We start from the raw sequence: 26902 nt of genomic DNA, 5'->3' as shown, positions 1-26902 counted from the left end.
TGGCCGCTCCGATCTAAATCAGGGTTTTCCCCGACTGGGAGCTTAAAGCTGAATGTGACAGGTAGCCAATCAGAAAGCGCAGATTCTCCTCCGTGCTTTGAGGGAAAATAACGAGGGGATTCCCAAACAGCTGAAATGGCGCAACACCAAGTCCAGGGGACATTGGAGATATGTGGAAACAACATTAATATTTATTCAACATTTCGTGCAAAGAATATAGAAATGACAAGGAGAGGAGTTGGACCCAAATTGCTACCGCAGTTGATAAACCCGGTAAGTTTTCAGCTGTTCTTAGTTAACGTGGCATAAAAAGGTTACAATGATTTTCATTAAGTCAGGACTTTACGCCGACTCTGGTCACATGCATCACAGGTAGATTCTAGTAAAGCACTGCCCAAGTAAAAAAAAGTATACTTTAGTATACTAAATTTTAACATATTTTAGCTGATGTACTTAAACTGTACTATTTTGGAACAACTTTTTTGTGCTTAGTATACTTTAGTAGTTATTTAAATAGTATTCAATTACAACTTTTAGTATACTTTAGTATACTATAAATACTTTTTTGGAACAACATCAAGTTGTACTTAATGTACTTAAAGTATACTTTTTAAATACACTGCTCAAAAAAATAAAAGGAACACTTAAACACTTAAGTGAAAACTTAAGTGTTCCCTTTATTTTTTTGAGCAGTATATAATATTTCAGAGCTTTATTACTATATTTTGACATAATTATTATATTTTAAGTGTAAAAATTCTGTCATAGAATAATATTAAAAATATTTAATATACTTCAAATATATTTTAAATATACTATTAATATATTAGTAATGTATTTAAATAAGTTAGTTTTTATTTTTGATTTCCTGTTATTGATAATAAACTACAATTTTAATTACTCATAATTCGTCTTTATTCCTACTTTCCTATTTTGTACATTACATGCATAACTACGCTACAGCACTTACATTGTTTTAGGCTACAATTACATGGAAAGATTAATTACACAAGATGCCCAATGTAATTCAAATATTTTGTTTTATTACCGACATTTTTACATTGTCCAATTTTACCCACAACTTTATGAACTTTACATAAATTATCAGTTTACACATCAAAAGTGAACACAACGAACATGAAAATTTAAGGGTGACAATTAAACATGAAAGTGAGGATCAACGACAGAAGATTCCCGTTCACTGCACCTTACAGGAACCTACAAAAAACAACAATAGAGCAATTAAACAGAGAAAGTATTTGTATTTTAAAGAAGAAAGAAAAATGGCAAATAAAAAAATAATACTTACAATTTTAAGACGTTGTGGACTCGCCATGTATGTGCATCATCAGAACTGATGATGATTGGAACCGGATGCCTCGGGTGGAAAAACATTTCTGGGTGTCGTCTTTGCCTGTTTATGTTAGAATAGCGGTTCTCAACGTGGGCGGTACCGCCCCCCAGGGGGCGTTCAGAGGACGGCAGGGGGCGCTGGCGGACATTTTTACAAAAAGGGGGCGCTGGGATGCCTTTGGGGGGCGTTTGGTCGAAGGTAAACCTTACCCCTTAAATCCACAACAATACCAGTTTAGACTTTGAGCAACTTAGTAAAACTGCATTGTGCAACATTAAAACATGCTTGGCTGCAACTGTATCGATGGCAGCTCTTCTATTCAGTGTTTTTAGCTTCATGGCGCAGCTCCGCTCCGCATCAGTTCAGCGTTACACCCGCTGATGACGCTGCTGTGATTCACTTTTTCTGGTATTTATGTAGGCTATGTTTTGGCAGTTCTGTGATCATGTCAAAGCAGCAATTTATATTAAAAAGTTTTTTTATTTCAGTTTGAAAGCTGCCCGCTACCATGGAAGGACAACAGAAAATCACTCTGATAAACATGTAATTACTAAAATCACGATGCCCTCACTGTGTATCCCTCTGAAAAATGAACCCATTTAAATAAAGAAATTCCTCCATGGGTGATACCTCGATAGAGAGCGTTCATTTTATAGCGTTAACACCGGTGCTGTAAGTGGTCCGGTATGAAACGGGTGATAGAACAACACAGCACTTTTAAATTTCAATAATCAGAATGCAGAAATTGTTTCCGTTTTAAAAGGTTTATGTCAGTCTGCCTTTCCCGCATCGATGTTTCCAGACCGCCCTGCACCTTAGGGAGTAAAAAAAAAAAAAAAAACGCCGCGCACATTGAGCAAAACTCTGAAATATGAGAAGCGGGCAAAAACGGAGCGACGAACTAGATGTGAATTATGGCATAAAAACAGAATCCGACGCTGAACAGTGAAAAATCAACACATGATGTGAAACACATGACGATTAGGAGGCGCAGCAGGTGATGAGTGAAGATTACTTATGGTCAATAAACGATAAAATAAATGTAGCAACAGGAAAGAAACTAAAGTGGACATAGCAATAAACCAAGAGAGGATAATACTAATCAAAGGAAACTAAATGGAAATGAATGAAGAACAAAATGCAAGAATAAACTAAAACTAAAGTAAATACAGAGGAATAAACTGGTATGGCAAGACCTTTCAAGCAATAATTAATACAGAGGACTGTATGGCAAGAATGAACAGACACTATTTCCGGATGAAAGGTAAAATAATATTGTTGAAATGTCATGGGCAGTGGCACAACTACACATTATTCAGGTGGATGTGAAAACATAAATCGGCACCCCCCACGAAGGAGCGTAGAAACATACCCCGTTATTTGTGCGAGGTGAAGGAGCGTAAGGCGCGCTGAAGTGTACGGGAAAACATAATCGGTGCGCCGATTCAAAACATCTACAATAATGATAGTAACATTAATAATAAAATAATTGTCAGTGCAAGTAGCCTACAAATTCTTTGGTGGGGGGCGGTGAGGGACCTGGATAAAGGCTAGGGGGGCGCTGGCCCGAAAAAGGTTGAGAAACACTGTGTTAGAAGTAGAAAAAAATAGTCAGCAATGTCAGAGTCAGTTGATGTTGGCATTAACTATGAAGCTGTTTTAAGTGTGAACTTGAGACAAATTACCTTAAAATCTTTCCATCCATGATCTGAACACACTGATCCTTGCAGGGTGGTGAGGGGGGGCTTTCATTGTACTAATTTCGAAATTAGAACTTTAAACACACTTAAACATTATTGTACCAAAATACACTTTTAATATATTAAATAAAAGTATACTTTAAGTGAACAAAATATATATTTTCCCAAGTGTAAATATACACTTTCTCAAGTATATTTAAAATATATTTTGTGTATATTTAAAAATATATGCTCAAAATATTTTTGTTTTTAAATTCACTTAACACTACTTTAGATTATTAGTTTCAGTATGTTTTAAATTACATCTCAGTGTAAGTTTTAGGCTAATAAAGTATGCCTTCACTTTCTTTATTTAACCGGGTGAACCCCGTTGAGATCCAGATCTCATTTTCAAGTGTGACTTAGGCAGAAGTCTGCATCACGCAGCAACCTGATTACAAAATAAAACTAATTGATACATATGCAGAAGTATATCCTTTAGGCACCTTTAAAGTGTGTTTAATGTAATATGTAGGCATACTTTTTAAGCACCTAAAAAGGATGAATTTTTAAGTGCCTTAATAATCTTTTACTATTTATTAAAATTGTATTAAAAAATGATAATCATGATGTCATTTTTAAGAATCGATTTTTAAGATGTGTGATGTAAAACCTTATAATCAACAGCATTTGCTCCAGTTCACACTCCAGACCAGATGGTGGCGGTATTGCACACTTTCCTTTATTTCAAAAATGCCACAAACAGAAGAAAAAACTTGAACGCAGATAACAGACGCTGTTCAAATTCGCAATTTTTACTCGCATAATATTGGCTTAAAAGTAGAGAGGGCCTTGATAATAGTTACTAATTTTGGTAAATTCAAGCTGGTGACGTCCTAATCCGAGTTAGACGACAACACAACGGGACAACAACCGATGGAAATGAAATGTGTGTCACAAAAGGAGCCCGGAGGGACGAAGGCTGCCAAGTGTTGCTAGCTGGTGGTAAGTTTGCTTATTAATTATCTTAAATTAATTATAAACAGTGCAGTAAATATGTATAACTTACGTTCATTTCATAAATAATTATTTTATCAATTTTATTGTGACTTGTATGATTATTACAGTATGAATCATTCAGCTTCATGTTATAACTGCATGCAGGCTGTTTGTTGCGACTTATACTTTAATAAACTAACCTGGTTTTAATTAAGCTACATAAGACAGAGAGACTTTGATATTGTGAGGTTGTTGTTCTAACTCGTTCATCAATGTTATCTTCAACATAGGTTTGCAGTCTAAGCAAATGAAGATGAAAGAGGAAGCCAGAGAAATCAGGTGTTAGGAAACTAAAGACTTTGTCTCAGAAGAAGYTCTGACTCCACCAGATCACCAACCAGCTCTGAGGATGAACCTCCACATTGTCTTCATGATGTAAGTTTGTTTTTGTTTTGTTTTAATGAGGAGCTAGCTACATTTTCAACAACTGAAACTGCTGTGTTACCAACACCAAGTGCTTAATAAACATGATTTGATTTAAAGATAACTGGACAGAATTTCTTCCCCTTGTTAATCTAACATTTCTCTTTCATACATTTTATTTGTTGTTGGCTTTCAGGGTCCTGTGATGGACTGATGACCTGTCCAGGGTGAACCCCACCTCTCATCCGATGGCTGCTGGAGATGGGCACCACCAGCCCCCCCCCTCACCACCCTGCAAGGACCAGTGTGTTCAGATCATGGATGGAAAGATTTTAAGGTAATTTGTCTCCTTAAGTTCACACTTAAAACAGCTTCATAGTTAATGAAAACATCAACTGACTCTGACATTGCTGACTATTTTTTTCTACTTCTAACACAGTGTTTCTCAACCTTTTTCGGGCCAGCGCCCCCCTAGCCTTTATCCAGGTCCCTCACCGCCCCCCACCAAAGAATTTGTAGGCTACTTGCACTGACAATTATTTTATTATTAATGTTACTATCATTATTGTAGATGTTTTGAATCGGCGCACCGATTATGTATTACACTTCAGCGCGCCTTACGGTCCTTCACCTCGCGCAAATAACGGGGTATGTTTCTACGCTCCTTCGTGGGGGGTGCCGATTTATGTTTTCGCATCCACCTGAATAATGTGTAGTTGCGCCACTGCCCATGACATTTCAACAATATTATTTTACCTTTCATTGTACCTTTCATTTTTAGTATACTTCAGATATACTTATAGGTAGTACACTTAATATTTAGTATACTTAAAGTGTACTTTCACAAATTTAAGTATGTTTGAAATATACTAAAGTATACTTTTTTTAACCATGTAACATTGGAGCAGGGAACTGTGCTGTCTCCCTTTTTATTCACCAACTACACTGCGGACTTTAAGTACTGTTCCAAATTGTACTATATGCAAAAGTACTTAGATGACACAACTATCGTGGGGTGTGTGGAAGGGGGACAGGAGGTGGAGCACAGGACATTGGTGGACAATTTTGTGACGTGGTGCGGAGGGAACCTACTCCTGCTTAATGTAAACAAGACCAAGGAAATGGTTGTCAGTTTCTGCAGTAAGAAATCACATTTGCTCCCAATTTCCATCTCAGCGGTAGATGTGGAACAGGCTCAATCTTACAAGTACCTTGGTATTACCTTAGACTGGAAGCTACAGTGGACTACAAACACTGATGTGCTCTACAAAAAGGCCATGAGCAGACTATTTTTTTACGGAAGCTCAGGTCCTTTAACATCTGCAGTAGGATGCTCTTCATGTTCTATCAGTCATCAGTGGCTAGTTCCATCTTCAATGCAGTGGCGTGCTGGGGTGCTGCAATGAAGGTGAATAACTTAGACTCAACAAACTAATAAGAAAGGTTAAGTCAGTTGTGGGGATCAAGCTGCCTCCATTGGAAGAGGTGATGAGAGACTGCTGAAGAAGATCAGGGCTGTCAAGGATAATGCCTTTCATCCCCTCTACAGCATGGTGGTCTAAGGAGCAGACATACCCAAAGATTACTGCAGCCCAGATGTTCTAAAGAATGCTACAGCAAGTCTTTTCTGCCCAAGGCTATCAGACTTTATAATACATACATAGTCTCTAGAGCTGTGCATTTTAAATGTTGAATATTTAGTAATGCACTGAGCAATATGTGTGTGTCCTTAGGACTATTATGGCCAGTGATGGCATAGTTACCGTATTTTCCGCACTATAAGGAGCACCATATTATAAGGTACACCTTCAATGAATGGCCTATTTTAAAACTTTTTTCATATACAAGGCGCACCGTATTATAAGGCGCATAGAATAGACGCTACAGTTTGGGTTGCCAATTTGTTCCGTACTCTATTATTACACATCCACATTTGTAAAGAAGCGGTCCCCGAGTTTTTTATGTAGTAGGCTGCCCCAATCGTTGATTAATTCATGGTATTGCGATATTGTGCCCAACTGCTTTCTGGGTAACAGACCAACCGACACGCTGCCGCTACAGTCTCCGTCTCTCTCTTCCCCCACTCCTCCGCCCCCCGGCTTTAAATGTATTATCAAACTTTATTAACAAACCAGCGTTCTGACAACTATCCCAGCATGCACTGCGCACTTCTTCTTCTATGGGGGAAAATAAAGTCGGCGGCTGCTTACCGTAGTTGCTAGACCTGTTGTGGCTCAATATTAGTCCATATATAAGGCGCACCGGATTATAAGGCGCACTGTCGACTTTTGAGGAAATTGAAGGTTTTTAGGTGCACCTTATAGTGCGGAACATACAGTACTTTGAAAAAGTAACTAATCAGATTACTGATTACTCCTTGAAAAAGTAACTTATATTACTGATTACTTGATTTGGAAAGTAACCAAGTTACATTAAAAGTAACTTTTTTAGCAGCTGCTAACAACACCTGTGAAAATTACATTGATCTTTGCCAATACTTAATTGCAAGTTATTTTATAATAGTAACATCAATAATGTGTCTCCACTTAGATGGTTGAACTGAAGTCATTTGTGCATGTTTTTGTGTGTTCCAGTATTGCCTGGAAAACTATAAATAGGATTTAGCTCCCACATCCCCCACAAAATGCGCATCCCCCTCTTCCCTACATTGTTTATGTTTCTGTCGCTGCTGATATTGTCGCATAGAAATGGCGGTTACTCCCCAAGACATGTAGAGGAAATAAAATTAAATTACAAAAGAAAATAGTAACGCACAGTAATGTAAAGTGATTTCGATAACCGTAGTGTGACTACTGGATTTGAAATAGCAACACGTTAGATTACTCCTTACTGAAAAAAGTGGTCCGACATCAGTAATGCGTTACTTGTGTTGTATTGTGTACGACAGACTGGCGACCTGTCCAGGGTGTACGCGCCTCTCACCCTAAATGTTCGCTGGAGATAGGCACCAGCACCCCTCTCGACCCCACTATGGACAAGGATGTACAGAAAATGGATGGATGGATGGATGGATGGATGGATGGATGGATGGATGGATGGATGGATGGATGGATGGATGGATGGATGGATGGAGTACTATGCTAGGACAAAATTTCCCTCCTTAGGGGATCAATAAAGCATTATTATTGTTGTTATTATTCTTACATGGTGTCAGAAGCGACTCAGACAGCTACATCACCTTGTGAAAAGTAGCAAAAGTATGGCAAAGTTTAACCTGCCGGAGAACTTTTCCTTTGAAAAGCTGACAAAATAAACTGATTGGAAACGGAGGTTTGAACGCTACAGAATAGCCACAAAACTGGATAAAGATGACGGACCAGTGCATTTGAGCTGCTTGATTTATGCTATGGGCAATGAAGCAGAGAAGATTTATTACTCTTTCACTTCACTCAAGAGGAGAATCGTGATGATTTTCCTATTGTTATGGGAAAGTTGGAGAAATATAATCCATGAGAGTCAGTTTTCAGGAGAAAAGAGAGGAAAACGTCCAAGACCTCATTGTTGTTGGGACACAGGATTAAAGAACTCTCCCGCCAGCAGCAATTGATGGCGAGTCTGTCTTTGGCTCAAATGATATAGACTGTCAGACAATGTAAACAGGTGACTGCTCAGGTGAGCCAACAGGGCGACAAGGAGAGATCAGTGGAGGAGGTCCACCATAAGAATAGATACATGCATTAGAAACGACAACACAGTAAGATAAAAAAGGAGGATATGAAAACAAATGTGCAAATCTGGAAAAGTACAGCATTCTAGAAATATGTGCCCTGCAAAGAAAACTGTGTCACAACTGCCATAAAATGAGACACTAGGCCAGGATATGTCAGAACAGAAAATCAGTAAATGACTAAAGACAACACAGGTGAACACTGTTGTTTGAATCACCAGCTTTTTGTTGATAACTTCAAAGGCCCTTAGGTTCCATTTGATGGCAGATTTTGAACCTATCAGAAATCAGACAAATGAGCTCTATGTGACTTAAGGCATACATCTGGGTGAAGTACCTTGGAGTTGCAGGTATCCCCTTGTTCCTCGCTCTGTCACTCTCCCCCATTTTATCCATCCAAGTGCCACAGTTGAAGCGGTTTCCTCCGGTAACAAAACCTGTTGCTGGGTCCACTTTAGCAACCACATTGAACCCTTAAAAGGACAGAAAGCTGCAGTTCATTTCTGTCAAATTACAACAGATTTCAAGGCACTCAAACAGTCCAATTCATATGCAGGTTACTGCAATCTAACAAATATTAAATCAATTAACTTCTAACCAATCCACTTATGTAAGCATACAAGTGAAAGTTGATACTAAGTACATAAAAATTATCATATACATAGTGCTAGTTAATAACAGTTTGCAGTGGTGGGCACACTTCTGCTAATCCGCTACTGCGCGAATAGTGGAGCTAATTATTTTGTTTACCCAAACTTGTCATTTTGTATAACTTAATAATGGAGGTTACAGTGGCGGTAGATAGCAGCCGTCAATCATTATGACTGGCAGTCCTCAAATCACGGATTTGCAGCAAATACTTTTTACAAGGTAACAAGATTAATGTTCATATACTTTATAAGTAAATGTGATTAGAAATATATCAAATATTGCATTATGGAGAAAGTGTCTGTCTAACCACTACTAACCATTGTCTAACCATTACCATGAACACAACTCTGAACCATCATGTGGCCAAAAATGTATGGAGAAAAACTAGTTTGAATCTAGTCTTTTGTACGTTTTAGTGCTTCTCCTGTGAAAGGGGAAACACTGTTTATGATGTAGTGAAATAAATCGTGGTGTGAATTCAGATACACTCAGCAGTTTGATCAACACATCAGGAGGCAGAGGTATGATTTGGTTTCTAAGCTAGCCATTTCAAACATTTGTAAATCCCACTATCTATGAACACCAACCAGGTGTGTTACATTCACAGACAAATTAGCTCAACTTGAACAAATAGATGTCAGTTTGCCATGGCTAAACTGGCAAAAACAACTTGGGAAAACAATTGTCCATCATAGTGCCTCGAATGATTAAGTGAAGTAGTTGGAAAGGGTCAATTCTCTCTCTCTTTTTTTTTAAAGAAACTATTGAGCAAGAGGCAAGTATACAGCAAACAAATGAACAAGGTACACATAAAAACACTTGTCACCACTGATAGTCATTGCCAGGGGCGCCGCCAGGAATCTTGGGCCCTGACAAAAAATTTGTTTTGGCTGCAATATATATATAACTTCAATAAAAAATATGTTTTCTCCATATTAGTTAAAGCTGTCACGATGTCGTAGCAGTTTGTTATGAGACAGATAATCTGTGAAAACAATCAATCTCCTCCACCTCCTTCCTGAACTACTATTACTGGTTAAAGTAATGCACCGTTCTGACCAAAACAACCAATCAGAACTAGTAGGACGCTCTTAGCACTGTCGATCAACTTCATTCACTCACTGCTAAATGTGCTAATGGGAGAGAAACAACTTATCATTACAAGAAACCGTTTATCTGCCATCATTAGTAACTATGCTAACTAAACTGAGCATTCAAAGGTTGAATCTGCACAGCTCTGTGCTATGCTAGCTGCAGCATGGCACAAATCAAGGGGGAGGAAGGAAGAGCAGCAGATTGTATTATAATCTGAGATTATATTATAATTGTATTGTATTATAATCAATTACATGAGATTGTAATTGACATCCCTAAAACTCTCCTTCCATTGTCTGGTTGCTTCTAGCACTGGGAAAAGGCAGAGGAAGTAGATTTTTCACAAATAACCTCTCATACCATACTGTCACAACGTAATGAGTCCAAAGTCAGTCCTCGAGGGCCGGCATCCTACGTGTTTTAGTTCTCTCCTTGGTTTAACGCACCTGGATCAAATGATGGCTCTAGAAGCCTAAGAAGAACATTGACTTGCTGAGAAGGTTGTTTCTACCACCAGGGAGAGAACTAAAACATGTAGGATGCCGGCCCTCGAGGACCGACTTTGGGCACCCCTGTCCTAGGACTTCCACGGGACCTCCTCCCGGTTAGACGTGCCCGGAACACCTCACCAGGGAAGCGTCCAGGAGGCATCCTTATCAGATGCCCGAGCCACCTCAACTGGCTCCTCTCGACGTGAAGGAGCAGCGGCGCTACTTTGAGTCCCTCCTGGATGACCGAGCTTCTCCCCCCATCTCTAAGGGAGAGCCCAGACACCGTGCGGAGAAAACCCATTTCGGATGCTTGTATCCGCGACCTCGTTCTTTCGGTCATGACTCAAAGCTCATGACCATAGATGAGGGTGGGAATGTAGATCGACCGGTAAATCGAGAGCTTCGCTTTATGACTCAGCTCTCTCTTCACCGCGACAGATCGGTACAGTGACCGCTTCACGGCAGACGCTGCGCCAATCCGCTTGTCGATCTCCTGCTCCCTTCTTCCCTCATTTGTGAACAAGATCCCTAGATACTTAAACTCCTCCACTTGGGGCAGGACACCCCCGACCCAGAACTCTACCCTTTTCCGGCTCAAGACCATGGCCTCGGATTTGGAAGCACTGATCCCCATCCCGGCTGCTTCACACTTGACTACGAACTGCAGCTCACGACCTGATGAAGCCAACAGGACCACATCATCTGCAAAAAGCAGAGATGCAATCCTAAGGCCACCAAAACGGATGTGCTCAACACCTTGGCTGCGCCTAGAAATTCTGTCCATGAAAGTAATGAACAGAATCAGTGACAGAGGGCAGCCCTAGCGGAGTCCAACTCTCACTGGAAGCGAACCCGACTTACTGCCGGCAATGAGGACCAAACTCTGACACCGGTCATAACCTTTGATACGGGTTGTCAGGTAGGGACCTGACAACCCGTATCAAAGGGCCCAGTACCCCATACTCCTGGAGAATCCCCCACCAGGCTCCCCGAGGGACACAGTCGAACCCCTTCTCCAAGTCTACAAAACACATGTAGACCAGTTGGGTGAAATCCCACGCATCCTCCAGGACCATGTTGATAGTGTAGAGCTGGTCCAGTGTTCCACGACCAGGACGAAAATCACACTGCTCTTCCTGATTCCGAGGTTAGACTATCCAACGGGCCCTCCTCTCCAGGACCCCTGAATAGACCTTGCCAGGGAGGCTTAAGAGTGTGACCCCTCTGTAATTGGAGCACACCCTCTGGTCCCCCTTTATGGTCCCCAGAGATTGGAGAGCCTGACCCAGAGTCCCCAGGCTCAGTTTCCTCACCAACATACAAAGGTATGTTGGTGGGATTGAGGAGGTCTTCGAAGTACTCTGCCCACCGGCCCACAACATCCCGAGTCGAGGTCAGCAGCACACCATCCCCACTATAAACAGTGTTGGTGCTGCACTGCTTCCCCCTCCTGAGACACCGGATGGTGGACCAGAATCGCCTCAAAGCTGTGCAGAAGTCAAACAAACATACAAAACTGCTTTATTGTAGTAAATGATCTCTTTAGTCTTACTGCTCTTACATTACCTTCATCTCTCATGTTCCTGTCCATCTTGGGTCCAGCATTCCTCTCTCTGAAGGAAATACCCTCCAGATGGCGCTGCAGTGCCTCCTGGATAACATCATACAATGGCTGCTCCTGCACAGGCGCAAACTCAAATACATGATTTTTCATACTTGAATCTAAACATCATGTGCAACTGCAATGTATAAAATCACTAGTGGAGGTAAAACAGTGACAGCCATCAAGGATATCAGAATTAGAACAAAGAATTTTTCACTGTGTGTACGTACCACCTCCCCTGGTTTGCAGGGCTCACAGTCGTCTGTGGGGTACATGCGGGTGACAGGGCAACGCAGAATTTCATGTCCCTCAGGAACGAGATTGGTATAGTCCTTCAGAGAAAAACAGACAGCTAACTTAAAAAAATCCCAACTTCTTGAGCATTCACTTTATTAACACTCAAATCAAAGTTATTTACCACATTTACTCGCAGAGTACAGAAACCATATGAAAGTGTGTTTAGGAGTTTTTTGTTTCAATATTTACTGACAAAAACCTTCTGTTATAAAATGATGCCTGAAGCAATTGTTTCACAGCATCATCACTTTTTTATTTTTTTCCTACTGCTTTTGGAGCATGTTAAGATTGTGGTACAAAAATATGTCTTTTGCATTCCTTGTTCTGCTAAAATGTTCAAAATAAATAAATAAATCACATTTGTTTCTTGGTTTATAAAGACAGAAGCATAGTCCTTTGAGCATTTTGTATACATTTTTTTTAGAGGTTTAGTAAGTTGGATCATCACATCTCATGTACCTGAATGCACTGCAGCCACCACCACACAGCATCCCTGCAGTTGTATCTGGCATTGCGACCCTCTCCCATCAAGTTGGGGATCAAACCGTGACGCAGGGTTCCAGCAAAAGCAAGGATGATGTTGCTATGGATACCAAGACAAAATTGTTTGCTATAAAGTTCAGTTGAATGACTCCTATATAAATTAGTCTGGATCACACACATACCGTGCCTCAGTGTGTCTCCCTGTTATAAGCATGAGTCCTCTGAGAGCGATGAAAGTGTCTCTACCCCAACAACGGAAAATCCCAGCAGAAAAATGAGGAAGACCTAAAGACATACCAGGTATGTAAAACTGAAAAAACATTACATTATTTTATTGGTTTAATTGTACACTCTGACTGTAAAATTGGAATACAGCCAAAACAAAGACAAAATAATTCCTTCTGACCATAAGTATGCTTTTTATCCAGCCCTGGTTCCAGAGGAGTTTAGCAGGGGGGCATTGGCTTATCTTGGGGTGTGAAGTGGGGGCAGCGGGAAGAGTAAACAAGCTTTTACTTTAATATAAATACATACACTCAGTGGCCACTTTATTAGGTACACCTGCCGAGCTGCTCAAATATTAACACAAATATTGAATAAGCCAATCACATGGCAGCAATTCAATGCATTTAGGTATGTAGACATGGCCAAGATGATCTGCTGCAGTTCAAACAGAGTGTCAGAATGGGGAAGAAAGGTGATTTAAGTGACTTTGAACGTGGCATGGTTGTTGGTGCCAGACGGGCTGATCTGAGTATTTCAGAAACTGCTGATCTGCTTGGATTTTCACGCACAACCATCTCTAGGGTTTACAGAGAATGGTCACAAAAAGAGAAAATATCCAGTGAGCGGCAGTTCTGTGGGTACAAATGCCTTGTTGATGTCAGAGATCAGAGGAGAATGGCCAGACTGGACTTATGGTTATGGCGGCCAGGTGAAAGGACGTGCTTTCACCACTCTGCTGTTCTTGCCAAAGAGTTTACCTAAAATATCTTCCTTTCAAAACGAACTAAACGGCCAGTGTGCGCGGGTGATCGGAATAATGCCTAAAGCAGCAAAAGCATCCCAAGAAGTAAGTGAAAAAGTAAAACAACATAAACTGACGGATTATCATCTTCGAGGTGAAATGCTGAAAGCTAATGCTAGCTCATGCTCAGCTTCAATGGCCGCCGCAGACAGAGAAGAGGACCCGAAGTCTCAAAGCAGCAAGGTGGATGAAATATTGTCTGTGGTTAATTCAATCCAAAAGGACTTCTCTTCTAGATTTGACGAAGTTCTAGACTCCATCGACAGTGTACGCAAAGAGATAAATGACTGTGCTCAGCGAATTACAGAAGCTGAACACATATTTCTGATGCGGAGAATGAGATAGAAACGCTACGAGCTAAGGTGGAAAAGCTAGAGGCCAGGAAGAAAGACCTGGTAGATAAAGTTTTGGTTCTGGAGTCCAGGTCGAGACAAAACAATCTGAGGCTGGTCAACCTGCTGGAGGGAGCTGAAGGACAAAATCCATATGAGTTCCTGGAAAAGTGGCTGCCGGAGAACCTCGGTGTTGGAGTGGTGACCGTGGAAAGAGCGCATCGTAATGGACCCCGGATGGACAGCACCGCAATGCCACGCACTTTAATAATGAGATTTCTCAGCTACAAGGATAAACAGCTTATTGCTCTCGCATCAAGGGCTAATACTGACATTCGCTACCAGAATCAGCAAGTCCGGTTCTACCCAGACACCGCGGCGGGTCTGCTTCAGCTTCGGAAGCAATTTGACCAGATACGAACAGAGCTTCGCAAACTGGGAGTGCGCCACGGGGTGGCTCACCCAGCCAAACTGCTGGTGACCCATCAGGACCGAACTCATGTTTTCAAAACAGCGGCGGCTGCACGTGAGTTTCTAAAGAAGCTTCAGAAGAAAACCGACGGGGAGGTAACAAAGGGCTGAACACCCATAAGTTGACAATTTGTGAATTCATTTAGCCTTGTTGTTGCCTGTATCGATCAGTTGTATTGACAGTGGAACAACAGTGGACTATTATGAATACATTTAGTTCTGCTTAGGCATGCCAAGAGTAAGCGTGCACATGCCGGTTTATGTGCATATTAAGCTCAAACCCGTGTCCAAACATGTGGAAGGTTAAATTGTTATATATAGTGAACAGTAGTGGTGGTAAAAACTTTTGTTTTGGTTATTGAGTGGTTAGACTGCTCCTCACTGCGTGTGGGTCGGTCACACGCGATAATGGGCAGTGTACGGAGGGGGAGGGAGACCCTTGGAGGTCGGTTGTGACGTGGGAGTTCAGGTTTAAGGGATATGTTGTAAGTTCTGTTCTGGTGTTTAAGCTTCTCAGATGTTAATGTTCTTATGGGGTAAACTTTGTGGGGGTTTTTCTCTATCTGGTAATTTGGTTAGTCTTACATGTCGAAAGCTTTAAATCTTAAAATGATTACATGGAACTGCAGGGGCCTGCAACGCTTAAAGGTCAAACAAGTCATTAATAGACTGCATGATTTGGATTCCAGAATAGTATTTCTACAGGAGACACATCTTATGGAAGAGGATGAGGGGTGGGTCAGGAGGAGGTGGCGGGGTAGTGTATTCACTTCAGCATTTTCTTCTAGAGTAAGAGGAGTTATGACTCTTGTTCATGAATCTGTCCCATTTCTTGTAAACAGTGTTATCAAAGATAAGAAGGGTAGATATTTGATAGTTCAGGGCTCCTTACTATTGGAAAAAACTGACCTGGTTAATGTCTACGGTCCTAACACAAATGACTCAGGGTTTTTTCAGGATTTGTTTCTCTTACTTTCATCGTTGCAGGGGCGCTTTGTAATTGCAGGGGATTTTAATTGCACCCTTATTCCAGAAATGGATAGATTCACTGGGTCAGATCTGACACACAGTAATTGTAGAACAACTATACAGATGTTTATGAAAGTTCTTAGACTGGTGGACATCTTTAGGGAACTTCATCAACAAACTAGAGCCTATTCATGCTATTCAGCAACATTTCAGACCTATTCCCGAATAGATTATTTTTTAATTTCATCAGAACTATTATCCAAAATTCAAAAATGTATGTATGATAGCATAGTGATCTCAGATCACTATGCTATGTCTGAACTACTGTGATGAGAATCTCACCAACGACCCCCCCCCTCTCCCCCCACCCCGATGGCGCTTTCAGCATAAATGGCTGCAAGATGAGGATTTTGTTAAATATGTTGGGCAACAAATTGATGAGTTCTTTCAGTTGAACACAAATCAAACAACAGCATGCACCAGATGGGATGCCTTTAAATCATTTATTAGAGGTCATATTATTAGCTATACAGGCAAGAAGTCAAAGGAAGCTAAGACTAAAAGGCAGTTCCTAGAAAATAAAATAAAGGACATTCAAGAGAGGGTTTTTCAAACAAATGATACTGAGTTGAAAAAACAACTGCTGATCCTCAGAGCAGAATACGACAAAATGTCGAGAGTTTCAGAGCTGCATCCAGTCTCTTAAGATTGAAACAAAACTTTTACGAACAGGGGGACAAAGCTGGAAAACTTCTAGCTTGGCAGATTACAAAGCTTGAAGGAACAACATCGATCACATCAATTGAAACACAGGATAAAACTTTAATAGATCCAAGAGATATCAATAATGCTTTTAAAGAGTATCATCAGAAACTATACGATACTCAAGGAAATTTAGACTAAGTGGAAATGGATAGGTTTTTGAATGGGCTACATATCCCTGTCATTGCAGATGACTGTAGAGTAGACTTAAATATAGAAATAAATAAAGATTAATTAGGACAGGCCATTGACGGAATGAGATCTGGTGAACAAGCAGGACCTGATGGTATCCCCATCAACCTTTATACACTGCTCAAAAAAAATAAAGGGAACACTTAAACAACACAATATAACTCCAAGTAAATCAAACTTCTGTGAAATCAAACTGTCCACTTAGGAAGCAACACTGATTGACAATCAATTTCCCCTGCTTTTATGCAAATGGAATAGACAACAGATGGAAATCATTGGCAATTAGCAAGACACACTCAATAAAGGAGTGGTTCTGCAGATGGGGACCATCTGCAGACAGTACCTATGCTACCTGTACCTGTCTGCAGATGGTCCCCATCTGCAGACAGTACCTATGCTGTCTGGCTGATGTTTTGGTCAGTTTTGAATGTTGGTGGTGCTTTCACACTCGTGGTAGCATGAGACGGACTCTACAACCCACACAAGTGGCTCAGGTAGTGCAGCTCATCCAGGATGGCACATCAATGCGAGCTGTGGCAAGAAGGTTTGCTGTGTCTGTCAGCGTAGTGTCCAGGAGCTGGAGGCGCTACCAGGAGACAGGCCCAGCAGCAGGACTGCTACCTCTGCCTTTGTGCAAGAAGGAATAGGAGGAGCACTGCCAGAGCCCTGCAAAATGACCTCCAGCAGGCCACAAATGTGCATGTGTCTGTACAAACGGTTAGAAAACGACTCCATGAGGATGGTATGAGGGCCCAACCTCCACAGATGGGGGTTGTGTTCACAGCCCAACACCGTGCAGGACGCTTGGCATTTGCCAGAGAACACCAGGATTGGCAAATTCGCCAMTGGCGCCTTGTGCTCTTCWCAGATGAAAGCAKGTTCACACTGAGCACATGTGACAGACGTGACAGAGTCTGGAGACGCCGTGGAGAGCGGTCTGCTGCCTGCAACATCCTTCAGCATGACCRGTTTGGCAGTGSGTCAGTAATGGTGTGGGGTGGCATTTCTTTGGAGAGCCGCACAGCCCTCCGTGTGCTCACCAAGGTAGCCTGATTGCCATTAGGTACCAAGATGAGATTCTCAGACCCCTTGTGAGACCATATGCTGGTGCGGTTGGCCTTGGGACTCCTCCTAATGCAGGACAATGCTAGACCTCATGTGRCTGGAGTGTGTCAGCAGTTCCTGCAAGATGAAGGCATTGAAGCTATGGACTGGCCCACCCGTTTCCCAGACCTGAATCCAATTGAGCACATCTGGGACATCATGTCTCGCTCCATCYACCAACRTCACGTTGCACCACAGACTGTCCAGGAGTTGGCGGATGCTTTAGTCCAGGTCTGGGAGGAGATCCCTCAGGAGACYATCCGCCACCTCATCAGGAGCATGCCCAGGCGTTGTAGGGAGGTCATACAGGCACGTGGAGGCCACACACAATACTGAGCCWCATTTTGACTTGTTTTAAGGACATTACATTAAAGTTGGATCAGCCTGTAGTGTGTTTTTTCACTTTAATTTTGTGTGTGGCTCCAAATCCAGGCCTCCATTGGTTAATACATTTGATTTCCATTGATGATTTTTGTGTGATTTTGTTGTCAGCACATTCAACTTTGTACAGAACAAAGTATTCAATGAGAATATTTCATTCATTCAGATCTAGGATGTGTTATTTGAGTGTTCCCTTTATTTTTTTGAGCAGTGTAAAACATTTAAGAATAAATTGCTCTCTCCCCTTCTAGATATGTTTATGGAGTCATTTAAAAAAGGCACCCTGCCTCCCTCTTTGAATCAGGCTCTAATTATTCTGCTACCAAAGCCGGGTAAGCCCCCAAATAAGTGTGAAAACCTGAGACCCATCAATTTACTCAACTCGGATCTCAAAATCATCTGTAAACTACTGGCAATATGGTTGCAAAGAATTCTACCAGGCATAATAAATAAGGATCAAAATGGGTTTATAGTTGGGAGACAAAGATATCACAATATTCGAAGGGTCCTGAATATTATTTGGTCTAAAAAGAACACTGATGATGCAGCTCTTCTTTCATTGGACGCGGAGAAGTCTTTTGATAGGGTCGAATGGCCCTATCTTTTTAACATATTGGAAAGGTTAATTTGTGGAAGTAACTTTATTAAATGGGTTAAAATATTATATAAAAATCCAACTGCAGAAATGGTTTCAAACAAAATATTTTCAAGGGCAATTCAAATTAGGAAAGGTTGTCGTCAGGGATGTCCTCTCTCTCCCTTACTATTTACACTGGCAATTGAGCCATTGGCATCAGCCATTCGCCTCCATCCACAAATCTCCGGGATAACAATGGGCCCCACAGAACGCAAAATCTCTCTATTCGCTGACGATGTAATTTATTTCTATCAGATCTGAAAAACTCAATTCCAGTGGTGATGGAAGTGATCCAGAAATTTGGGAGAATCTCAGGTTACAAAGTAAATAATAAAAAATCTTCTATTCTGGCATTAAATGTAGATGAAAGGACTAATCCCATCAGAGAAGTTAAGCAATTTAAAGTAGTGGAACATTTTGAATATTTGGGTGTTCAGATTTTCCCAGCACTACAGCAGATGGTCAAATCCAATTACGGACGCCTAATGAAAACAATAGCTGCCTCAATTAGCAACTGGACATCCTTGCCTATATCCATATTGGGAAGAGTTAATGTCCTGAAAATGAGTATACTACCAAAGCTATTATACCTCTTTCAAAGCATCCCCCTGCCGCCTCCTCCTGAATTTTTCACTTGGCTGGAAAAAACTACTTTAGGCTTTCTGTGGAACAATGGAAGGTCTAGGTTACGTCTCTCTTTGCTTTATTTACCATTTGATAGAGGGGGGTTAAAATGCCCCAACTTCAAACTTTACTATTGGGCCACACAACTAAGAACTATCATGTTCTATTTTGCAGAAAAAGATAATCCTCCTTGGTAGAAATGGAGTCCCATTACTTACATTTGGCTCTTCTATTATTCATATACTCTGACACTTTAAAGAAGTTACAGAATCATGCTACAAATCCCATTCTGAAAAGCATGATTAAAATCTGGCAGGATGTTAGAAAATACCTCGCGGAGCCAAACAGCATGTCCCAGTTTAGTCCAATATGGGGTAATCAGTTGTTTGCTCCAGGTAGGGCAGATGGAACATTTAAACTTTGGGCATCGCAACGCTTAAGAAGTATTGGCGACCTTTACTCATCAAATTCTGATGTATTTTTGTCATTCGGAGAGCTACAAACCAAATTCAAGCTAGATAAAAAGCATTATTTTAAATTCCTTCAGCTGAGAAGCTTTGTTAAAGCAAATTACAGTAATCTTAACAAGCCTCCCCTTACATTGCTTGAAAAATTAATGACTGAATGAATCAAGAAAGGGCATAATTTCAGACTTTTACAATGTGTTGATCTCTAACTCGTCAGAGAACTCAAAAAATAAGCTTATAAACTGGAATTTGGACTTATCATCAAATATCAGTGAACAGGATTGGGAAAGGGCTTGCATTAAAACTCACACAATGTCCATAAACAGCCGTCTTAGAATCCTACAATTTAAATTGCTAATGCGTGTTTATGTTACGCCCGTACATTTAAATAAACACAACAACATCCCAGATTTTTGTATAAAGTGTAATTCTAAAGGGACTCTATACACTGCATGTGGGAATGCAGACAAATCAATGCATTTTGGACAGAGGTGAAAGATACAATTGAATAAATTCTCCTAAAGCAAATTTCACTGGATCCTAAATTGTTCCTGTTGGGTTTATACCCTGAGAAGCATAACTTTAGCAAAGTGGAATGTACCTTTATAGATATAAGCTCATTAGCTGCAAAAAAATGTATTGCTTTGGCTTGGAAAAACGTCAGCAGACCTAATGCCACGCAGTGGTTAAAGCAGATGTCATCTAATTTGCCGCTACAAAGAATAACATATATTAGGAAATCTAAACAGCATCTTTTTGAGAGGATTTGGGGGCCTTTCATTAATTTTATTAAGAACTTAGACTTGTCAGAGGGACTGTTTGAGTTTTGATTTGCCGGAACCTGCAGTGTGCCATGCTGTATAGATGTGTACATTTACATGTAACCAGTTTGTAAATTGCTTGAATACCCCTGTTTTTGAGAAGCTGTTTCTTGTTTGTTTGTTAGTTTTTTTGTTTTTTTTTCTTTCTCTACCATGTCTTCTTCTCTCTCTTTCTTTGTTCTCATTTCTTGTTGAGAAAGAATAATTACCATCATGTAATAACCACAAAGAAAACATGTTCAGATGGTTACATGATTGTATTTCCAAAGTGAAAAATTTCAATAAAAATATTCTGGAAAAAAAAAAGAATGGCCAGACTGGTTCGAGCTGATAGAATGGCAACAGTAACTCAAATTATTATTATTCAAATATTTTTATTTGTTTTAAACATATAAGAACAACAATGAAACAAACAAAAGCATACAACAGGAGGAGGGTGGAAGGGCTGTATACTCAGGAGAATTACAGATATATGTTTAATTCTTTGAAGAACTTCTTAGGAATAAAAACTGGTATGGTTTGAAACAGATATAAGAACCTATGCATGATTGTCATCTTGACTGAGTTTATTCTTCCTACAAGAGACAGAGGGAGCTCTGACCACTTCTCCATGTCTAATTTAGCCTTATTCAGTGCCTTAGTGAAATTTTTGTTAAACAAGCAATTGTAGTCAAATGTTACACAGACGCCCAAATAATCAAAACTATTTTTACTGACTGTATAGGGGAAACTATGGAAGGTCATTTGATGCGCTTTCGTTTATTGGGAATATAACACTTTTTGATAGATTCAATCTATCAAAAAGATTGATACCTGCCCAAATTTTTCAATTAGGTTTAGAGCAATAGGTATTGTGGTACTGGGTTTAGACAGAAAAAGGAGGTCATCAGAGTAAAAGGACAATTTGTTTACGTGCCCACCTCTCTGCACACCAGTTAAATTAGCTGAGTTCCTTATCATAATTGCCAGAGGTTCAATGGCGATATCAAACAAAAGGGGGCTAAGGGGACACCCTTGTTGAGTACCATGTGAAAGAGGGAGGAAAGAAGCTAGAAGTGACCTTATTTATTCGTACCGACTCATGTGGTGCCGTGTAAAAAATGGTGATCCAAGAACAGAAAACTGGCCCGAATCCAGAGGTCGCGCAAGACTTATTTTGTTCTCCGTTATTTTGACCAATAGCATTAAAAAATGTATATATAAATAAAAAAAATTGGTCATGTACTATTTTTACCCGACAAATTATAGTCATATTAAGATAAGCTATTTAGCCCCATTTTTTAATATTCACCTTGTTGAACTGTGAACCCAGAACCCATCACACATAAAGCAGTTGAACGCATAACGTTTTTTCCGTAGTGACAAAAACCACTTACTGTGGCCTCAATAACTTATAACGGAAATTAAACAACTCCATTTTATTTATGAGCACTTAACCTGCTGGGGTCTGAATGCACAGCGCCTCACAAATTCCTCCTGGTCGCATCTGCGGAGAAATCTGCACTAGTTCATCAGTCAGTTGGATCTGTCTGCTCAAATCGATCAATTGAACTCGAGCTTTTTACCCTGTATGCGGTCTGGGCCTGCGTAAATTTTTTTTTGGATGGTTTTGGACAAACATTACATCTGCCACGTCCGCATTAGCTGTGCAGCAATTGCGCATGTTATGGTCTAATTAACTTTTGCACCTTTATTTATTTCCTCAAGATAAACTGCCGGCTCCTCTGTTTAGACTATAAATGGATTAGCACAACAATGCATTCTCTTTGGTTTTCTCTGCTCTATATGTATTGGAGACTGGAATTAAACGCGCCATTTCAACCAAAGGTTAGGAATGCGCTTCTGAATCAGATCTGCTCCAAAGTGTCCTGTCCATAACTCTTAGTTCCCATAAAATGGGCACTGAACTAAATGAGAAAAAAAGAAAACTGTTTGGATGATGGATATTTGAATCTCCAGGGGTCCACCACTCTGAATGTTTCAAGAAATGTATTAATACATTGGGCTGAGTTACTAAGCGTGACAACCTTTGGGCTGGAACAATCCAATGTTGGGTTCAAAGTGCAATTCAGGTCCCCAGCTAGTATTAAATTGTGCAACTCAAGATCCGATAAGAGGGAAAAAAGATTGCTAAAAAAATCCACATTATCACAGCTGGGGGCATAAATATTATCAAGGACAACAGGCCTACTAAAAAATGTGCCTTGTGTGATGACATACCTGTCATTTTTTGTCCCTAATCATTTTAGACACTTTATATTAAACGTTTTTATGTATTAAGATAACTGCTCCTCTGCTCTTACTGTTGAAATCAGAGTGAAAATATTGTGTAAAGCCTCCTCTGCTAAGTCTACCCTGATATTTGTTTAGCAAATTGGTTTATTGTAAATAAACAATGCGACTTTGCAATTTATTAAGATGAGAGAGTATTTTGTTGATGGTTTAATCCCCTGACATTCCAGCACACCAAAGTGGTACTGGTTAGTGCCTTATCATTTGCAGAATACATAAACAGAACTAGGCAAAGGAGGCATCCAACACGTAGCCCATAACGGGAGGGGGGGGAAGGTATACGGAAGAGAAAAAAAGAAAAAAAACAAGGGGGTGGGGGGGTGATCACACAAAATTAACAAAGCACCAATAATAGAACAGAAAGAAAAAAAAAGAAAAGAAAAAATAGCTTCAAAAGCAGACCGCTATTCTTCCAGTTCTCACAGTGAATCTCGTCACTATCCAAAACGTTGGTTTCCAATTGCAGCTTCCGATTTGGGAAATGGCTAAAGGGTGATTCCACACAATTTTTCACTCCCTTCAGAACCTTTAATCTATTCTAATTAAGAAAAACTACAACACCTAGACTCTTCAAACCTGGATTGGATTATTCTGATCTAAAAGCAGAATATTTAAAAGCAACTTGGTAATTTGTGATACCTCCATGTGATTTGTGAAACTTCAGTAAAGAGCGATTTCAGCCCTTTTTTGTATCTGGATTCAAAAACTACAACACCAAAAATGTTCAAACCTGAACTAGATTATCCTGCTCAAATACCAGAGTATTTAAAACCATGTTTGTGATTTGTGAAACCTTTATCTGATTTGTGAAACTTCAATAAAGAGCGATTTCAGCTCATGTTGCGTTAATAGGTGGCTCAGAAAAACATGTTATCCCTGGTGAAAAATTAGTGTACTAAGCATGTTAAATTTTAACATACTTGAGTATATTTCAAGTATACTTAGAATTAGTATACTTAAAGTGTGACTTTTTTGAAATACTAATTTGGTGCATAGTGTAAGTAGAAGTAGTATTTAGGTAGTACTTAAGCACTACTTAAAGTGTACTAAGTATACTTCAACGTACTTTTTCTGGACGTAGTACTTAGTGCACTTTAAGTGTACAGTGATCCCTCGCTATAACGTGGCTCACCTTTCGCGATCTCGCTGCTTCGCGGATTTTTTTGTGCAGTTTTTTTCACAGTGCATTGAGTTCTGTATCCTGATTGGCTAAACAGTCTCCGAGCTCTTTTTCTACCTGTGTGCCAATAACGTAACGGTATTTAAATATAAGTAATACAGATTGGCCATTCAGAAGATGAAAGCTGAAAACTTTGAATGCCTGTTGGAAAAAACTGTGGCCAGCGGCAGCGCCAAACCTGATTGGAGGCTCGCTCGACGAGATCCATCGCTCTGCCGTAAAATCTCGCGGGGTAGGTTGGAGGAGACGCTTTAATGACATGACTCTGGATCACATTAAGGCTCGATTGATGAACACGCACATCCRCTGACCTGAAAACAGGTTTTGTTCTTTGGTTTCAATGACGAGTATTTAATTATGCTATATAATAATTGTAAAAACTAAAGGTAACTATTTCGCGGATTTCACTTAAGGGTTATTTTGAACGCAACCCCCGCGAAAAACGAGGAATCACTGTACTTATTTTTATGTACCAAAAATGTGCTTGATTAGAATAGAGTGTATTATTTTAGTGATTGAATTAGATTTAACACATACTTAGAATGTATTTTAAGTATATTGTAAATACATATTTCATATATTAGTAGTGTGATTATAGTATGCTGCAATTATACTTTTGGTTTATTATAATTGCTAATGAAGTACACGTTTTAGCTACTTAATGTCTTTTATTATTATTCTTTGCCATTTTGTACATTACATGCTTCAGTACTGCAAACACATCAGGTTACCAGAACACAGAAGGATCCATTACAACACACTTTATATTGACAGCACAATTGCATTGTGCTTTCAATATATTACCATTTTGGTAACACTTTATTTAATGGGTTATGCATAATAAGACTGGCATGACACTGTCATAAACATAAAAACTTTCATCCAACTTTTATAGCAACTTCTCATTAAAATTCTCATTATTTCCTGAATGACACTTCATGACACTGTTGATATGTTCCAAACAGGTGTTATGTCATGTTTATGACAGTATCATAAGTCTTATGCACACCCCGTCAAATAAAATGTTACCCACATTTTTTCAAGAGCCAATATACTAAAACAAAATTGTACAAATTATCAATACATTCAAAGTTTACAGACAACATGCTTATGAAAATTAGCACAATAAAACAATAGGTACATTTTGGAGGAAATGTAAAAACTGTTTCATCAAGGACAGCGTATTGTTTTAATACAATGTCACAGTATTCCACTATTACTGCACATAAACTGACATTTCTCCTTCCTAAGAACAGTGAGGATCAACGACAGAAGATTTCCATTCACTGCACCACTGCACTTTACGGAAACCTACAAAACAGAACAATAGAGCAATTAAACAGAGAAAGCATTTGTATTTTAAAGACTACAGCAAAATGGTAACGAAAAAATAAGATTTAAAATTTTAAGACGTTGTGGACACGCCATGTATGTGACATCATCAGAACTGATGATGATTGGGACCGGATGCCTGGGGTGAAAAAACATTTCTGTGTGTCTTCTTTGCCTGTTTATGTTAGAAGTAGAAAAAAAATAGTCAGCAATGTCACAGATTCAGCTGATGTTGGCATCAACTATGGCGCTGTTTTAAGTCTGGACTTAAGGAGACAAACTACCTTAAAAACTTTCCATCCATGATCTGACCACGCTGAACTTGCAGGGTGGTGAGGGGGGGGGCTGGTGGTGCCCATTTCCAGCAGTCATCAGATGAGAGGCGGGGTTCACCCTGGACAGGTCACCAGATCATTACAGGGCCCTGAAATCCAACATTGAATAAAATGAAAGAGAAATGGCAGATTAACACGGGGGAAATTCTGTCCAGTTATTTTTAAACCAAATCATGTTTATTAAGCACTTAGTGTTGGTAACACACCAGTTTTTGCTGTTGAAAATTTAGCTAGCCGTCAGTAAAAAAGAAAAAAAAACTTGCACCATGAAGACAATGTGGAGGTTCATCCTCAGAGTTGGTTGTTGATCTGGTGGAGTCAGTTTCTTCTCAGACAGGAAAGTCTTTAGGTTTTCTAATACCTGATCTCTCTGGCTTCCTCTCTTCATTTTCATTTGCTTAGACTGCAAAAATATGTTGAAGATAAAAACATTGATGAACAAGTTATAAAAACAACCTCACAATATCAAAGTCATATGGAGCTTAATTAAAACCAAGTTTATGAAGAAAAGTATATTAAGTCGCAACAAACGGAGCCTACATGTAGTTAAAACATGAATGAATGTTACAGTAATAAGAAGTCAGAATAACAGATAAAATAATTATTTCTGAAACCAACATAAGTGTGTTTATATCTTTAGTGCACTGTTTATAATTAAACAAAGATAATTAGCTTCTTGAAGCAAACTTACCACGAGCTAGCAACACGTTAGCAGCCTTCGTCCCTTCGGTTTTTTTCATGACCCACATTTCTTTTCCATCCGGTTGTTGTCCAGTTGTGCTGTCGTCTAACTCGGAGTAGGATGTCACAAGCTTGAATTTAATAAAACTACTATTATTAAGACTCCGTCTATTTTTAAGGCAATATTCAGAGTAAAAATGGCGAATTTGAACAGCGTCTGTTATCTTCTCCATAGACATAATATAAGAGTATACGCCTCATGGACCACTCTCACCTATTGTCGCTGATGAGATTTAGGGCGGCCGTCTTGGAGCAGTCCACCACTCCACTCAGCGTTATATGTTTAGCAAACACAATGACGTATCAGTGCATTTAATTGATAACACGCTTTTTTGTTACTGGAAACTATATTCAAACATCTATCAAAGTTATATTTATAAACAATTGTATTTTTTAAGTATGTTTTTAATACATAGTTCTGCATATTTAAATATGCTTAGTGGCTATAACAATAGAATAGGAATGGAATATT

General features: G+C 39.7%; 1 protein-coding gene across 8 annotated transcripts in view; it reads right to left on the bottom strand.

Moving 5' to 3' along the window:
- Positions 1-26902, bottom strand: part of agla (amylo-alpha-1, 6-glucosidase, 4-alpha-glucanotransferase a) — a 157962-nt gene that overhangs the window by 11541 nt on the left and 119519 nt on the right. For all 8 annotated transcript variants that reach the window (XR_535914.1, XM_017309976.1, XM_017309975.1 and 5 more), the window contains 5 exons: positions 12946-13048; positions 12740-12863; positions 12214-12315; positions 11947-12058; positions 8481-8616 (listed from right to left, as the gene is read on the bottom strand). Coding sequence is in view for 7 of the 8 variants with exons in the window: in XM_017309976.1 (XP_017165465.1) it covers positions 8481-8616; positions 11947-12058; positions 12214-12315; positions 12740-12863; positions 12946-13048 (577 nt within the window). In the remaining variant the exon portion in view is untranslated. The remainder of the gene's footprint in view (positions 1-8480; positions 8617-11946; positions 12059-12213; positions 12316-12739; positions 12864-12945; positions 13049-26902) is intronic.

This window comes from Poecilia reticulata, linkage group LG17 (genome assembly GCF_000633615.1).
Source record: "Poecilia reticulata strain Guanapo linkage group LG17, Guppy_female_1.0+MT, whole genome shotgun sequence".
NCBI lineage: Eukaryota > Metazoa > Chordata > Actinopteri > Cyprinodontiformes > Poeciliidae > Poecilia > Poecilia reticulata.
Note: the sequence above shows the minus strand (reverse complement) of the source record. Positions and strands in the feature narration are given on the sequence as shown.